This window comes from Echinops telfairi, unplaced genomic scaffold (genome assembly GCF_000313985.2).
Source record: "Echinops telfairi isolate 266 unplaced genomic scaffold, ASM31398v2 ScPeMD7_5592;HRSCAF=6446, whole genome shotgun sequence".
NCBI lineage: Eukaryota > Metazoa > Chordata > Mammalia > Afrosoricida > Tenrecidae > Echinops > Echinops telfairi.
This window is the reverse complement of record NW_022109491.1, coordinates 35,891,655-35,910,129: the sequence shown is the minus strand read 5'-3', so window position 1 is coordinate 35,910,129 and position 18,475 is coordinate 35,891,655. Positions and strand designations below refer to the sequence as shown.

The following is an 18,475-nucleotide window of genomic DNA, read 5'->3' as shown; positions in this document are numbered from 1 at the left end:
AACCACACCAGCCTGTGTGATCAGGAGATGTTGATGGGAATAGATATCAGAAGTTTAAAAAGCAAGCAATCAAATGGATGTCAAGGACTAAATGGACTAAGTGGAGACCCAAAACCCACCTGCAAGACAATTGGACAGGCCTCACAGAGGGGCCACATGGGAGGGATGAGGAATTCCGGCTGTGGTATAGCACTGATGAAACCCATAACTATCCTCTGGTTATTTAATATTTCCTCCCCTTAGTATTAAGGCTTATGTTTCACCTCATCAATATGTTAGACCTACATAAGATCGTTCAATGCAGGAATGCCAGGATGAATGACCCTACAGAAACAGCAATGGGAGCAATGATTCCCTGAGGATATGGAAAGACAGGGGGGATCTTATAGCAATGATGACTGTATAACTCCACTCGAGGGGAGAGAATAACAGAATTGTAGGTGGAAATTATGGAATGTTTTGACATTTGTAAGAGCTCCCAATAAATTATGGATTAAAAAATAGAAATAAAGGTTTTTAAAATAACTAAAATACGTAAAGAAATAAATAGCATGCAATTTGTTAAGAGAGGGTTGTCATGAAGACACTGGGTGTTCACGGCCCCTTAATTATATGTGGGTCCCAGTGAGCAACAACAGATTTTTACAAAGCAAAGCTACAAGAAAAGTATTAGAGAGCTTTGGAGGGATAGAACAGACTGTTCCCCCTCCACAATCCCTCACAGCTAAGTCTGTAGAAGACGATCCACAAACAAAGCCACATGGTGAAGATCCTGCAATTTGATTGCCAGCATCTCAGCTGGCAGGTTCCTTCGGGGTACACACAAGATGCTCCCACCTCACCTCTCCCAGCCTCACCAAAATAGCATGTAAGATCGTCTTCATTTGATCTAAGAATAAGATAAATGTTTTACATCTAAAGCAATTTAACAAAATATGCCCACGGTAGGGGCTTTTTCCTGCCTTGGCGAGCTGCAGATGGCTGTGCGGGACTCTCAGGGTCCTTCCTTCATTCTGATTGTGTGTCTGAGGGCGTCGACTAAGGGAGAACCTCTGTAACCCATTGTATTTTCCAACTTTCTTCTACCAACTTTTGTCAACTAATTTTCTCCCTTAAAAGCAGGGAAGCTCTAGAGAACAAGAAGAAAAGGTTTGCCAAGGAACACAATCTGAACTTTGAGCTCCCTAAACTGATGGTTCAATCAGTGCTTTATTGAGTGAGCGATGGTGTCACCTGAAATACAGAATTAAATTCTGGTCCCTAACAGTTAGGCAAATAAAAGGAGAGCCTCCATGTTCTCAGGCCCTTCCAGGAGACATCTGCACCCTGTTAGCCTCTAAGCAATGTAAAAAGTTATAAAATTAAAAAAAAAAAAACTCCCAGAGAGACTTGGGTGGGACTCAAAGAAGCAAAGGTATAAATTAGACTAAGTACATTGGGGCTCCCTAACTATGGTAAGTTTCTGTAAAATAACTCATGCTAAAATGGATTGCTTTATAAAACATTGAACATCTTGCTGTTCAGAGTGTTGTCTGAAGACCAGCAGTAGCCACATCGCCTGGGAGCTGAGTGGAAGTGTAAAATCTTGGGTCCCACCCCAGCCCTGAAAAAGCAAACCCAACCCACTGCCAATGAGTAAGTTCTAACTCACAGGACTCTACAAGACAGAGTAGAACTGACCCCATAGTCTCCATGTCTATAAACCATTAGGGAAGCAAACTGCTGCATGTTTCTCTCTGGGAGCAGCTAGTTAACCGCTGACCGTTTTGTTGGCAGTCCAGTGCTGTAACCACTGTGCCACCACACTACATATTTAACCCAAACCCACCAAAAGGAAGTCCACTATTTAGTTAGACAGCCGGCTGTTTATAAGTCTACTGACGTTTGAGCAATAACCTAGCACCTTGTTAAACAGCATTGTATTTGATTTCCAAGAAATTGGGTCCCAGGAGGGAGAGGGAAGGGGCAAGCAGGCCAGTCAGTCTTCCTGCTTTGTCTCAGGTGATCTTCCCCATCTCTGTAACTAAGTGACTACAACTCACAGATGATGTTCTCTTGCTCAAGAAAGATCACACATTTGACCATGTTCACAGAGCCAGGATTTGAATTTGGGGTTGACCCCAGAAAAGAGTTGACAGTCTCCCATACCAGCTTTCCTGCCTGAAGAAATGGAAAACCATGAAGTTATTCTCCATTTGACGCAGCAGAGTTCAAAACCATCGCGTGACAACTCAAAGGTGATTTTGCCGAAACTGATTGAGACGCAGAGGCAATTAAGTGCTGTTATTGTTGACCATTGAAAGCATTTTGATGCTGTTTTCAAATAATTCAAGGCCTCTGGGCTCCAAGGACACGAGTTAGATTTATGATGGTGGTGGGGCTGTGCTTGCTCCTGTGGCAGCTACTGTAAGTGAGCCACTGAAGGATATGTCTTTAGCAGATGGGAAAACGTCCATCACACCAGCCGGAAAACAGAAAACTCAGGAGTTGCAATTTCCAATCTCTAGTAAAACATTTCTTCTTATCTGCCTTCGAATGTGACTGATTCTTAGCTGTGTAGCCACCCACTTTGAAGAAAAGTGTGTGCCTTATTAAGCTCATCAATTGTATACCTTTATGTTCTCCTAATTGACCATCTCCTTGGGTTTTTCTTTTGAATCCCAATGTGAAACCAGGCAGAGTTGGCGGATGTCAATGAAGCTAAAACACACATTCAAGTTCATGCGTTTCCTAGTATGGATGAACTCAGCTTTACCTGTGATGACTGCATTTTTCCAAGGGAGTCCTTAAGTTTGGGCTCTGGTCAATTATACACTTTGTTGCTCCTGCCAACTTCTTTTGCTTGCATATTGGTGTGTTTCAAGTTCTCTGTCAGGGTTTTTCAGACATAAAACCAATAGGATGCATCACTAACTTAACTAAGCATGATTCTGATTCATGGAAACTCCATGTACAGAGTAGGACTGTGCTCTATAGGGCTATCCTGGCTCTGAGGGTTGGAAAGCAGGCCTTTCTTTTGAAGCAACTCTGCAGTTAAACCAATAGTCCTTCCAGGGAGTTTCCAGTGGCTGAGTTGTTGGAAGTAGGTTGTCAGAATTTTCTTCCAGGTGCCTTTGAGGGTGGACTTGCATCTCTGAGCTTCTAGTTAGCAGCCCAGCACAGTAACCATTTCTACCACAGAGGGACTCCTTCGTTTCCAGTAGCTCCAAGTTCACAGTAACTCCTGCCCACAAGAAGGACCCAGAACAACAAAAATGTCCATCTCCTGAAAAAGGAAAAGGGGGAACTTATGGAAGGTAGAGAGAGGTCGCAGAAGGGAGTAGGTTAGCCATCCAAGTACCATCTGTCTGAATCCAACCTTGAAGAGGACTGTGGTTGTTCTGGTTCCAAGATGAGACCTGAAGAAACGAAAGCCCTTACTCTAGGTCACCCGGCAGCCACCCCGAGCACCTCAGCTCACATCTTCAGTGTGCACTCTCTGGAGGACCCTGAGATTCTTGGATGCCCAGAGAAGTTTCTGTAAGAGCCGCAGAAGTCATTGGTATTAATGACCCCAAACCAGTGAAAGGGCTTTCTTTCCTTTGACTTATTTTTGGCCTCTTTCAGGGTCAGTGTCAAGGATGGTGTTGGTGGTGTTGGCACTGACGATGTTATGCTCCAAATCTCGGATCCCGCAGACTTACTTTTCCTTGCCTACAGATTTTCCATTCATGAACTGAAGAGCTTGGGCTGGTTCTTCAGCACTCAAGGGATCAGCCTTTCTTGATCATTTCAGAGATCCTGTTAAAACTCTCCTTGCTTCTTACATGTCGTTTCCTTTCCAGGATGAATGAAGAACAGATAGCTACTGTCTGTCTGTCCGTGCTGAGAGCCCTCTCCTACCTTCACAACCAAGGAGTGATCCACAGGGACATCAAGAGTGATTCCATCCTCCTGACCAGTGATGGCCGGGTAAGACTAGCAGGTTGCACCCTTCCAATCACTTCATCCATTGTGGGCATAATCCTCCTAAGAACAATTTCTCATAATACTGTTTTCTTAGTCACAAGTCAGCCACTGACTTTCCGAGAGCCTTGGTAAAAGGAAATTATCATGCTCTGTGTCATCCTGTTAGTCAGAAATACCTGTGACCTGAATTTAATACATAATATTGTGCGTTAACAATGAGGTAGGAAGTAATGGAAACTTCTTTTCTTCTCTGCCACATTCCTATTTCTGTTGGGGGAGAAAGGAACTGGCTGTTTTAGGGCTGTGTCCACCTGATTATTGTGCTGCAGTATTTCTCAGTCTCTGGAGAAAACAGATGACAAATTCCGCATGGTAATTTGAGAAGAGTTTTATTCATGGGCAATTTATAAAGGTATAGACACATGTAGGAAAATCCTAAGGAATGATGCAAAGGATTCATGTAGTCCTTTACTCGTAGGGTCCTTACCTGAAGCGGTGAGGTTAGTACCCTGTTTCCCCGAAAAGAAGACAGTGTCATATAAATTTTTGCTCCCAAAGATGCACTAGGTCTTATTTTCAGGGGATGTCTTATTTTTCCATGAAGAAGAATATGGTACACATTTATTGTTGAACGAAAAAAAAGGAAATGTATTACCTGTATATGGTATGGTAGTAGTTGTCATCACAAACCAGCATAACCAGACAAACTGTGAATTCTACAGTATCAAGAATAGCAGTGTCCTTAAATGAGTACTTCTTGTCAAGGTAGCCTGCTCGTAGTGCATTTGCAATGCAACTGTCAGTGATATTCTCCCATGAATTCTTCACCCAAGTCACAACCTCTTGCAGTTTAGGTTTCACAAAGTTTCCACGCTGATTTCTCTCCACTCTATTTTCAGTGTAGTCATTAATTTCCATGTGCAAATAGTTCTTGAATGGCTTGTTTATTGCAATATCAAGAGTCTGGAGATAGGCCATCATTCCTGCGGGAATCATTATTTGATCTACTTTTCTTTCGTGAAGAAATGTCTTCATGTCTTTAGCGCGGTGAGTGCTGGCTGCATCCCAGACTAGCAGACCTCTTTGGCTCCCTCGCATAACAAGCAGCAGCATTAAATTGACCCACTTCCTTATAACTGCTTGTGTGGCCCAGGCTTTTTCAGTTTCAAGAATAAAAATGCCCAAAACACATTCAATCTTTTCCTTCTTGCCCTTAGAAATAGTCAGCATCATCAATAAAGGACTTGAATGCAAGTGCTCACTTAATAACTTGAACATCTTCCAGCCTAAACAATGTTGTGGATCTTCCTGAAGACAGTTCACTTCGCTGAAGGAAATTATCCAGCCAGTGTTGTGATGCTTTGGAGTCTTCGGGGGCTATGTCAAACTGTGGTGCCATTGCAAGGGCAAATTCTTGAATCTGAGCCCTGTTCACAACCAAAGCCTTTGCTCTCCTGTCAACAACCCATTCACAGATCAGAAAATAATGGTTGCCAACCTGATCCACATTTGCACTTTTGAGCATTTCCCTTGTCCACTTGTTCAATGAGGTTACCATATTCTGCTCACCATTTTCAGACCAATCGGATACTCAACATTTTCTCTTTGCAGAAAGCAGTTAGATTTTGGCTCCAAGAGTCTTCCATGATTCCTCTCTTGTACTCCATGGAGTAGCTTTTTCTTTTTGCACTCGTGTCTAGGGGTTAAAAAAAATGACACAGGAGAATCAGAGGGGGGATTACCATTTTATAACCCCTTCTAATTCTCCTGTGTCATTTTCAGTGATCACCCTCCCCCGACCCCTGTGCCAGTGGACACCTTCACCAGACATCCCCCCACCCCTTTATCAGACATTTCCCCCCTACCTCAGTCACCCCTGTGTGTCCACACAATGTACCCAACTCCTGCCCCATGCAACTCACTAATTGTGAGTCAGCCAGACTCCATCAGGGCAGAGGGAGCAGCAGGCGGACAGTTTGTCCTGGCAGCGGCGTGGGCTCTCTGATTAAAAGAGACCTCACACTTCCTGTCTGCTTTAGCTGGGCTGCGGCCAACAGTGAGCTGTGCGGCAGCGCCCACCACTATGGTCCAGAGTTACGGTAGCTTCGGGGGCCTTATTATCGGGGAGGTCTTATTTTCAGGGGATGCCTTATATTTCAGCGAGAGGCAAAACTGTAAGTAGGTCTTATTTTCAAGGGATGTCATACTTTTGGGGAAACATGGTGGTTACTACAGTCTAGAAATAGAAATGGCTGTCTGCACAGTGCTTTGATTGTGAGAGGAAGGCCACGGTGGACCTGCGCTTTTGCTCCTTTCCAACTTCCTTATGGGGCTCCCCAGTGGCAGGCACCAATTGAAAGCCATCAGTGCAATCCACACAGGTTGGCCCTCCAGGGAATTGAAAAGGGAAAAGTGTGGATCTAGAAGGAAGAATGATATCCATACACTAGTATCTCCAGGCTCAACTCTACCGGATACTCAGAATACTACCACAGCTCCGCAGTTAATCAGGGAACAGAACACATGCGTTACAAAAGCCAAAGGCATCATGCTTTGGTATTCTAAAGGAGGCTTAGTTGGATGGAGGACTTGATGAACTTAGATTTTCACCACTGTGGCCCTTGAGACCTCCCCCAGCTCCAAGCACATGCACCGGCCCTGGACTGCAGGAAGCCAGCCATCCCTTCTGACATCACCCTCTTTTAAGGCCCAGCAACTGCAGCTACACAGACATGTTCATTCATGTCCTACCAGCAACTATCTGGGGATGAGCAGAGACCAGTTGAAAATACCTATGTAGTTTGCTTTTTCTTTTTTGTTTTAAAAAGACTGAAAATATTACAGTGAACCCTCGTTTATCGCGGTTAATCGGTTCTAGACCCTACCGTGATAAATGAAATTCCGCGAAGTAGGATTCCTTATTTGTAAATCAAATATTTTCGTAGTTAGAGCATAGAGGACATGAAAAAACATCCTTTAGTCACCATTACACTCGTATTACCCAATTTATTAAACGAAAAAGGGAAAATACAGTAAAACATTTTGGACGTTACAATTATCATTTATTAGCATCAAGCGTGTACAGTATGAGCCAATCAGTGGCAGTAATGACAGAGCATGCGCTGTTACGCAAAAACCACGATAGAGTGAAGCCTCAGCGCGAAGTGGCGAGGGTTCACTGTATTGCAGAACATTTTATAAGCTCAGAAAAGCATAAAGGATCTAATACAGGTCTCTGATCATCCCATTTCTTATTTTCCCATATGTCCATGCCTATGTAGATTTGATTTGAAATGTTGAGGATTAGGCTTAATAGATATCCATAAATGTCTGCATTTTGCCCTTAAGCTCACCGATTCTTTTAAACATGATGTAGTATCCATCCACTTTAGCCACAAAACCAACCACTTCAACCTTTACGGATTTAAAATGGCAACCATTTATTGCTCAAGTGTCCATGCGTTGTCAGATGGACTGACCTCAGCTGGAAGCACTCATGTGTGTTATCAGCTGGGCTCACCCGTGCATTTCTGGCCAGCCTGCAGCTGATGGCCTTCCTCATTTGTCTGCTGACTCGCTCACTCTCGGCGGGGGAACAGAAGGAGCCGGACCATGTGCCAGTCATCTCCCAGCAGCCTACCGATTTGCCATTGCGTTAATTCCCTCCCATGCCCACCCCCTGTGAGTCAGAGTCACACTGCTCCAGAACACTTTCCAGGACTTGTTTGTTTCAGAAAAGATCCAGGTCTCTCTTATAAGAGGTCTCTGGGTACATTCAGCCTGGCTCCAACCTTTGGGTTAACAGCTGAGCACATTAGTTGTTTGTACCACCCAGCAGTTCCTCAGCAGAGCACCCCTGGTTTGTTCACATGGTGGCTACGATAAGGTTCTCCAAAACAGCAGGAGAGACAGACCCCAGCGTGGGAGCAGTTTCCCGCCATCGGGTTCTATGCTGCTTCCGAAGCCTTGGCTGCTAACACTTTGAAACCCCCAGCCACTCCATAGGAGAAGGCTGAGGCTTTCTACTCACGTTAAGTGTTACGGTGTTGGAGACCCACACGGGGCACTTCTACCCTGTCCAATAGGGTTCCCTATGAGTCAGAATTGACTCAATGGCAGTGAGTTTGGTGTTTGGCTTAATGTCCCATGGCCAAGTCCATATACAAAGAATAGAGAAATAGACTTAACTCTTGATGGAAGAAACTGCAAAGTCACATTGCACAAGAAGGTGAAGACAGGGAAGGGAAGAATAGGTGGGCATTTCCTTATGTAATCTCCTGTAGATCAGGAGAGCTATAGAGAAAATGCAGCCATCCTTACCTGGCCTGACTCCGTCTGGAAGCACGTTGGCATATCTCCCACCTCAGAACACAATGTGCAAAGCATTAAACCGCCCCCACAAATGGACTCTCAGAACTAGCACGCACAGGGAAAGCAAAGAAGGACAATTTAGAATCAGGCTCTCATCCCTGTTCCTGGACATTGATAGCACAGACATCTGAGCACGTCAGATGTCAAAATCAAACTAGGTAATTCATTGTTTCATCAGCTGCCTGGAAGAGCTCCCCTCCCCACATTGTCCAAGAGACTATGAATCATTCCCTTGTCACTCTCCAGGGCAGGACAAATGTCTTGAACATCTCCTGCACGTCCACACACCCAGCAAAGAGCTCACAGGGGCAGGTGAGCTTTCTAGTGCTTTCTAGTCTTACTGGTTTGCTCATTCATTCAGTTGAAGGCCTCCTTCTTCTAGCTCCTAAGTATATGCAAAGCAACATCACTAGGTTCATCTGGGTTGCTTGAAAGACAATGGGGTGTAATAGTAGATAGACAAATGAAGTGATGAGAGTAAAGATCTCCTTCACCACACATTTGGTGAACAAAGATGGAGAGCAATGGGGGAAAGCCCTCTACCGGATAGAGATTGGATAGAGACCTTCTCTTTGGCAACATTTTAGAAACCTGTGAGGAAGTGGGTCAGCTGAGGCTCTAGGGAAAGAGTGTTGCAGACAGAGGGAAGAGCCTGTGGAGGGGATCCCGTGTCTCTTGACCACATTGGCTGGAGTTTGCATGGCCACATTCAGAACAGCACGCCGCATTGACTCCATTGGGCTTCCTTAGTTTGCACAGATCAAAGAGCGTGTTTTGAACAGAAAGCAAGCAGAAATGGGATGTGGCTGCTCTGAGAAAAGGCGAGAGCATTGTTTTTATATGAACCAATTAGAGTGTGGTGTTCAACAGTGCAGAAAGTTTTGGACTGATTTTTTTCCAGATAGCAAACTACCACAAAGCTTAACATCTTACAACAGCATGCGTCATTTTTCCACGCTCTCACGTGGCTCTGACAGGGTGGGCTCAGCCCAGCAGCTTTGCTTTGACTTGGGGTTGGACGAGAGCTAGAATTGGAGTCATCTAGGAGACAGCCTCACATGTCAGGAAGCTAGTCCTGACTGTTGGCTGGAAGCTCAGAGTATCAATGGAAACCACTACAGTGTGACCTCCCCATCTGACCTGGACTCTCTCACATGGTGGCTGGTTTGCAAGAGTGTCCCAAGAAAACAAGGTACATGCATTTTTATGACCAAGGGTGTGCAGTCTTTGCCTGTACATTTCTTTGTGATCTCCTGCGAATTGATAATTATTTCATACACCCGGGGGTTGGGGGTGGGGACTAAAAATGATAGTGAATAGGTTCAGATTGAAGAGGATAAATTCTTTCTGACCTCTTAAATGACCACAACGTAAATTGGTTACTATTAACGAAAAATAGATTGTTCACTAATTGCCCACAGCATAAAGAATTAACTGTCTATGAACCACTCACTCATCTGTGTTAACCAGGAGGATGTGATGTTTGGGGGTTGAAAGAGTAGATTTCACAGAGTAGATGCAAGAATGAAATGAATACATTTGTGTAAAGCTCTCAGAAGTGAATAAGGTAGATGTTTTATAATCTGAAGACATTTCCTCTGCCCTTGTGATTGATGGTTGATATTGCTTTTGAAAAAGGATATTTATGGACTCCTAGGATGAAAAGTTACTGATTTTGAACCATATGATTGAGTGGAATGGAATCCAAACCCATAAGCTATTAAGCCTAATATTGGAAAAGGTCATGCAAGTGGTCTATGGGCCAAATTCAGCCTTCAGACAAAAGTTGTGAGACTTTCGTGGTTTTTCCTCATTCCCACGTGTTTATAATGGGAGATTGTACATAAATTTCCAGACTTATTTAAAAATTAGACTGGCCACATTGTGCTTGATGGATGAGAGCTGGTGGTGGTGCCCACCTCTATCCTTGGGTGACGACAGTGCTCGTGACCTCCGCTTCCTTCGGATTTGCTCCAAGGCATCCCTTTTCCTGAGGATGTTCTCTGGCCATTGGAATGTGTTCTTCCAAGCTAGAAATTCTTGTCTTCCCCTATCTCAGAAGTAACACACCAGAAAGTGATGGGAGTTGGTGTATAAATGCCCCAGTTCTCTCAACCTTGGATACAATTACTATGAAGCAAGTGTTCTACCCAGACTCCCAGTCCTCCTCCGCAGGATTAAATTAAATAGCTGTCCACAATGGTAGCCTGTTTGGTAACTCACCCTCGAGTAACTGTCTTCCCCCGGCTTGGTGTGCCGATATGCTGTCCCTCTCTCCTTTCCCTTCTTGGTTTGCTTCTGTGTGGGCGTGGCATGCCAGCCCCTCTCCCCAACCTGTAGGTCTAGTCTTGTCCTCTGTAGCACCCCTTCTAGGGAGGGGGTCAGGTTGGCTCTGATTGGGGCCGATCCTGTAGGCCACTCTTCATGCATTGTTCCACATAGTAACACTGCCCGTGAGGTTTGGTGCACCATGGTGGGGTCTGCATGTGCACGCCCCATTCTGTGGAGACACTTCTTCCATTATCTTTTGATGCTTCCTTCACAGTTCAATATTTTACTCAGAACCTTTCATTATTGCGACTTGAGGCTTGAGTTTTTTCAGTTTGATATATACTGTGTCCTTCCCTTTGGGATTTCTAATTCCAGGTCTGTGCACGTTTTATTATCATATTTTGAGTTCTTGAACTGCTCTTTGAAATTTTTAGTTCAGCTGCTGTACTTCATAATTGCTTCAGCCGCTCTGCCAACAAGAAAAGTTTGCAGAATCCCTTCTGACATCCACATGAATCTTTTCTCTTTCCCGTGTGATCATCTGCATTCCATCCCACAGCTCTGAGGGTGTTGTGTCATTGGTGTTCAATGTGTCCAATCTATGGACTTGTTTAATTTCCTTTAAGTTCAACCTAAACTTACATATGAGCAATTGATGGTCTGTTCTACAGCCAGCCCTTGGTTCATTTTGCTGCCGATAGAGAGCTTCTCCATCACCTGCCCCGGCAGATCCACTTCGATTTGATTCTGGCAAAGTCCACGTGCATAGCCGGTGTTTGTATTGTTGAACAAAGAGATTTGCAGTTAAGCAGGTGTTGGTCTTACCAAATGCCATCGTGCAATCTTCAGCTTCATTTCTATCTCCAAGGTTCTATTTTCCAGCTACTGTTCCCACCCCCGCTTTGTTTCTATCTTTCCCATTCCAATTACCAGTAATTATCAATGCATCCTGATTGCAAGTGTGATCAATTACAGGCTGAAGAAGTTGGTAGACTGCCTCAATTTTGTCATCACTAACATTTGTTGATGGTGTGTACATTTGAATAATAGTTGTATTAACTCCAATTCCTTGTATGCATATAGATATTACTTCCAGATAGGTCTTGGAGTGGTCTTTGTGATTGTGACACCATTGCTCTTGAATTTATCATTTTCATCATAGTAGGCCAAATGACTCTCATTCAAGATGGCCAATAACTCTCCATTTCAGCTCACCAATACCTAACATATCGATCTTAATTTGTTCCAGTTAGATTTTGACAACCTCCAATTTTCCTAGATTCATACTTTGTAATTCCACATTCTGATTCTTAGTGGATGTTTGCAATGGTGTCTTCTCCTTTTGAACCATGCCCCTTCAGCAAATAAAGGTCCTGAACCCTTGGTTCAATCCATGTCCTTATGACCCACTCTGCCTGGAGAAGGTTTCCTCAAGGGCGCTTTGAGTGCCTTCCCAGCTGAGACTCATCTTTGGGCACTGTACATGACCGTCTTACAGTTATTCATAAGGCTTTTCAGTGGCTAGCCCCTTAGAAGCAGATACTGTATCCTTCTTCTTAATTTCGGTTTAGTTTGAAAATTCCATTGAAGCCTGTCGACCTTGGATGACCTTACTGGTATTTGAAATACGGGTAGCATATCTTCCAGCAGCTCAGCAACACACAGCCACGACCGTATGACAAACTGACAGACAAGTGGTGGTATGTCAAAGCTACAATAATCAAATTAGGGTGGTACTGTATAAGGGGAGGCATATAAGCAAATGGAATAGAACTGAGAGTTTAAAAGTATCCATATATCTATGGTCAATTGACTTTTGACAAGATTGTCAAGTTCATTCCAAGGACTTTGAGTAGTCTCTTCAACAAATGGTAGTGTGACAACTACATTCCTACATGAAGAAGAATGAGGTTGGTGCCCACATATGAAAAATAAATAAAAATGGATCAGTGACCTACGTATAAGAGGGAAGCCATCAAACTCTTAGAAAAATATAGAGGTACATCTTCACCACCTTATATTTTGGTAATGGATTTTTAGATATGACAATAAATGCCCAAGCAACCGTAGTAAAAATGGATAAAGTGGACTTTAGTAAAATAAAAAGCTTTAGCATTAAAGAGCATTAGCATGGATGTGCATAAGCAAACCTTGTTGTTTTGGAAATACTTGGAAATCATGTGTCATAAGGCTTTAATATCCAAAATATACAAAGAACTCCTACAGCATAACAACAGAGAGCTGAAGGCCCAATCAAATAAATGGGTAAATAATTCTTCCAAAAAATATATTCAAATATCCAATAGGCACATGAAAAGATTAATAATGTTAATCACTAGGAAAATGCCAATCAAGACCACACTGAGATACTACTACACACAAAAGATTGGCTATTATAAAATTTTTTTAAATAGACAATAATTAGTGTTGACCAAAATGTGGAGAAACTGGAATCATCATAAATTGTTGGTGGGAATGTAATAGTGTCATTTGAGTAGTCTCTTCAACATGCCGCTGCTATGGAAAACAGTTTGGTGTGTGCTCAAAAAATTACGCATAACATTATCCTATGATTCAGTAATTCCACTCCAAGGATAAACCCCCAAAATTGAAAGCAGGGACTCCGGCAGATGCTGTACACCATTATTCACCAGATCAATGAATAAACAAAATTTAATATACACATAAATAGAACCTTATGCAGCCATTAAGAGAAATGAAATCTTGGTGCAAGCTATGACATGGGTGACTCTGTTGTGTCTTCAGACACATATTCCATGATTTCATGTATATGAAGTATCTAACATAGGCAATGCATAAAGATCTAATTAGATGAGTGGTTACCGGGGGCGAGGAAATGGGGCCTGATGGGAAGTTGTTGCTAAATGAGTGAGGATGAAGTTTCTTGTTTGGGGTGGTGAAAACATTTCTGTGATAGTGGTGAAGACTGCACAACATTGTGAATGTCATTAAAGCCACTGAATTATAAACTTTCAAAGTAAAAATGGAAAATGTTACTGTTATAATATTATCACACGCAAAATATGTTACGTGTATATATCACACACGCGTTAAAAAAAACTGCCAATAAGTTATTTTCAACTCAAAGTCACTCTATATTGAATTTTGGAGACTGTAAATCTTTTAGAAAGCAAACAGCCTAATCTTTCTCCCTTAACACTGGTAGATTTGGACGAGTTATTTTGTGAATAGCAGCCCAACACTAAACCCACCCTGCCACCAGGGCTATATTGATATATAAAATTGTGCTAACAAAAATATTTTACGCAGATATTGAATAAGACATTCTGATTCATTTAGGCAGGGCCGAGACCCCAATACCCACATTATTTCCAGTTCCCAGGTGATGCTTATACCACATACTTTGAATACCAGTGCCTTTATGGGAATCACACAGAAATCAGGCATAAAAACATTAATCTTTTGCCTCAGCTAAAACCCTGGCACAGACAAAAGCCTATGTTAGAGTATATGCAACAACGATTTCCACATACCGAAGGACATTAAGCTCTGGTATCCCATGAATATATTCTTTTGGGCCCTACTCCTATTGTATTGTGAGGCCCCTGACTACTGCCTATGACACATCCTAGCGGAGTAGGATCTAAAATTTAAATGACATCCTTCAACTCAATTCCTTGTCTGGTTCCTGTGTAACACTCTTCTCCTTTTAGGGACAGACAATGAACTAGCTACAGTTCTCCTAGCCTGACCACATTCGGGAAGCAAAGCTGGATTCCTGAACAGCTAAGTTATACAATTCTACCAAAAAGAAGGCTTAGCTAAGAGTCTATGTGATTCACTTTTAAGATCTGCCTCCAGTGCTATATTATACTCATTACTTGAGTTCTCATTATCTATTTGCAGATTTATTTGGGCAAATGTTATATGCAATTATGTTCTTTTAGAAAATTGTCTCTTTTATGTGCTTGGATGAGTAAAAATCCAGCAAAAGCACTTATACTCCTACAACAGAAGAACACGCCTACTTTCCAAATGTTGAGTTTCAACTTCTCGTCTTACTTATTGTCAAGGAGATAATTATTAGTATGCCAGGGGTTTGTTTGGTTTGTTTGTTTTTTAATATCTGGAAAGAGAAACTCACACTAGAGATGTTGAAATAAATAACTGCCAATATCTAAATGCTGATATGTTCAGTTCTTTAAATTATTCAGATTGCTAATATTTCTTATCTTAAAGTTATAGGCATAGAATTTATTAGCAAGATTATTTCTCCTCTATGTTTTAGGCAACTGAATCAATCAGTCTATGTCTTAGTTTGCATATCATACAGTTCAATAGTGAACACCCACCCCAATACTAAATCATCTTTAAAATGAGTTGTACAATCACAATCAGTTGTAGTGTCCCCTCCCCGCTTCCACCTTCATTTTTCATTCCTGAAATCCTCTTTTCCTCCCTACCACCCACCCCTCACCCCTGCATCCTCTGTGAACCCTTGTATGAGTTATTATCACTATGTATCCACTCCTGTGCATCACAATCTGGGAAACACAACAAAAACAAAATCAGAATAAGGTGGTAAGGATAAAGTAATAATAATATTTTATTTATATTTTATTTAATATAATATACATAATATTTATATTATATTTTAATATTTTTATTATAGTTTTACAACAAAACTACAAATAATGAGTAAGAAAAAAAAGACCCCTATCAACATTCAAAATGTATGGGAATAATTTTCTGTCGCAGAGCAAGTAAGAGATACTTGCACTCAGACCAAATTTAGGTCAGGTCTATATGGAGGTCTGCTGGCCAAGTAGCGAGTTTATCCAGCATAATCCATATTATAATGATCTCTGCCTGATAGTTAGGCTGCTTGAGAACCTTGCCTGTGGCTAGAGAGGATCTGTCAGTGGCTCAGTCTGACCAGATACTCTGCAGATGGGCTTGGGGCTCCCACTGTCCTCCATAACCTTCTACAAATTGGGTGTTCCTTTACCATATTTGAATTTTGCAATTGTCATCTTTGGATCACACAGGATGGTGTGCTTCGTCCATGTGGGCTTAGTTGACTCCTTGCTTTTATGGCTGCTTGTTTGAATACAAACCTTGAAGACCCCAGACACTATTCTGATTGGCACCATCTACTTTCTTCACCACACTTTGCCGTATCACCCTTATCTTCAGTGATACTTTCATGAAGCTGAGTGCCAAGCAGGGCCATGTTGTCAGAACTAACTGTTCTTGAATTGGGGCTAGAGTTAAGACTCCATTTGCTTGTCCATAGGATTTCCACATCTAAGATTTATGGTTGTAATATGACAAAATCACAACCCTATAAAACCAACTGCATCAATAACAGCCATAAGCCAACCAGCAAACAAACAGTACACACACCCCCAAAAAGAGAAAAAGAAAGAGAAAAATCCCATATAAACAAAGAAGTTACAGCATTATCAATCACCTCTGCTCTGGATACAAGTTGGCTGCACTATTGTCATCATAAATCATCCCAATGACCCAAATACTCCAGACACTATGTGATCATAGTTCCACGTTGAGCCAAAACCCACAATTTTTGGTCCCACACAGTTCGATCTCTCAATTGGGTTCTTTTGACCCTAAATATGGGGATTGATATCAGGGGGAACCTTCCTGGATCAATACTTCCAAGTGCAGATCATGCTCAACAGATCACAAGGTATTGTGTCACCACAAGGTGGGCATTGAGGTACTACCTGTATGGTGATGCGGGGCCCCTTTCCATTGGATATTCACCAAGCCAGGGGTTCCCCACAAGATCCAATGACTGACTGCCCCTTCCACACTCCTGGGGCAGCCACTCTCTGCTTCCTCTCCCACCCAAGTACTCCTGCCCTGATAATATTTTCTACCTCATTTGTTTCCACCACTTGTCTGTCACTTTGTCATACTGTGGTGGCTTGTGTGTGGCTGTGATGCCAGAAGCGATGTCTCTGGTATTTAAAATGTCAGCAGGGTCACCGAGTGAACAGGTTTGACTGGAGCTTCCGGACTAAGAACAGACAACAAAGAAGAACTCAGCTCCCACTTCGGAGGAAAGAGCGGCTGAAAACTGAATGTATAACATTGAACTATTGCGAGAGACTGAAGGCCTGATGAATAAAAGCAGAACATTGTCAGAGATCCTGCTGGGAAATGGGCCCCTCCGGTCCGAGGGCACTCAAAATGTGACTGAGGAGGAGTTGATTTTTCAGAGTGGACTCAACCATAGTAACCTGCATCATGTAAAGCCCGTGGGAATGGAAGCTTCAGGAATGTCATTTGCTGACGGGGCAGGACTCAAGGTAAGGAGAAATTTGCTAATGATTGGAACTTGGAATGTAAGACGTGTGAGTGTAGGAAAATCGGAAGTCATCCAAAATGAAATGGAATGCATAAAAATCAATATCTTAGGCTTTTATTGAGATGCAATGGACTGGTGTTTGTCACTTCGAAACTGAAAATCACATGATTTACTATGCCGTGAATATCTCAAGCAAAGGGAATAGGGTGGCATTCCTTATCAAAATCAAGCCTGAAATTCAGTGCTGTCTGCGATAGCATTGTATCTGTCTGCTTCAAAGAAATCCAATCAGTACAACTATTACTTGAATTTAGGTGCCAAACACAAAACTAAGTGATTAAGAGATTGAAGAATTCTACCAAGGACATCTGTTGGAAATTGATCAAATGTGTAATCAAGATAAATTACTAATTGTTGTCAATTGGAATGCAAATGTTGGAAACAAAGCAGAAGGTACAATAGTTGGAAAATAGAAAGAAAGCTGGGATCAACTGATAGAATTTTTCAAGACCAATGGCTTATTCTTAGGAAAATACCTCTTTTCAACAACACAAAAGATACTGTACACATGGACTTCTCCAGATGGAATACACAGAAATCAAAATGATACATCTGTGGGAAGAGTCAGTGGAGTGGCTCAATATCATCAGCTAAAACCAGGCCAAGGGCTGACTGTGGAACAGACTATCAATTGCTCATATATATTATCAGGCTGAAGGTAAAGGAAATTAAAATATGTCCAAAAGACAACCTGGAATCTATTCTACTTAAATTTCAAGAACATCTCAAAACTTGCTACCAGAGGTTCAATTCCTCTTCTTAATAATGTTTATTATTAATCTCTTATCACTAATTGTTCCCATTCTCCTAGCAGTAGCTTTCCTTACACTTCTTGAATGAAAAGTACTAGGATATATACAACTACGTAAAGGACCTAATGTTGCCGGTCCATACGGACTCTTTCAACCATTTGCTGACACAATTAAATTATTCACTAAAGAGCCATTATGCCCAATAACTTCATCACTAACTATATTTTGAGGCATTGAACACTAATGAAAGCCCTGATGAGCTGTAGGAGGACATCAAGAAAATCATTCATGAAGAAAGAAAAGGGTTATCAAAAAGACAGGAAAGAAAGAAAAAATCAAAATGGATGTCAAATGGAAGAAATGATGACGTCAAAGAGCCGAACAGCAAATGTCAAAGGCAGTCCGAGAAGATAAAGCTATATGTTCTAGGGAAATGTGCAGACTTAGAATTAGAAAACAAAAAGAGAAGCACATGCTGAGTCTGTACTAAACTGAAAGAACTCAGAAAAAATCCAAGCCTCAGATTTCAATCTTGAAAGATTCTGTAGGCAAAATATTGAATAATTCAGGAAGCATTAACAAAAGATGGAAAGAATACCCAAATTAATTATACCAGAAAGAACTAGCCAACATGCTGCATTTCAGGAAGTAGTATATAAACGAGAACCAACGGTGTTGAAGGAAGACATTCAAGCTACACTGAAAGCATTAGCCATAACAAGGCTCTAGGAATTAATGGAATATGAAGAGTACCCCC

At 42.0% G+C, this 18,475-nt stretch overlaps 1 protein-coding gene across 2 annotated transcripts in view; it reads left to right on the top strand.

Moving 5' to 3' along the window:
* PAK5 (p21 (RAC1) activated kinase 5) overlaps positions 1-18,475 on the top strand; it is a 334,352-nt gene that overhangs the window by 302,327 nt on the left and 13,550 nt on the right. For both annotated transcript variants that reach the window (XM_004697833.2, XM_045295289.1), the window contains exon 7: positions 3,825-3,951. In XM_004697833.2, coding sequence (XP_004697890.1) covers positions 3,825-3,951 — 127 coding nt within the window. The remainder of the gene's footprint in view (positions 1-3,824; positions 3,952-18,475) is intronic.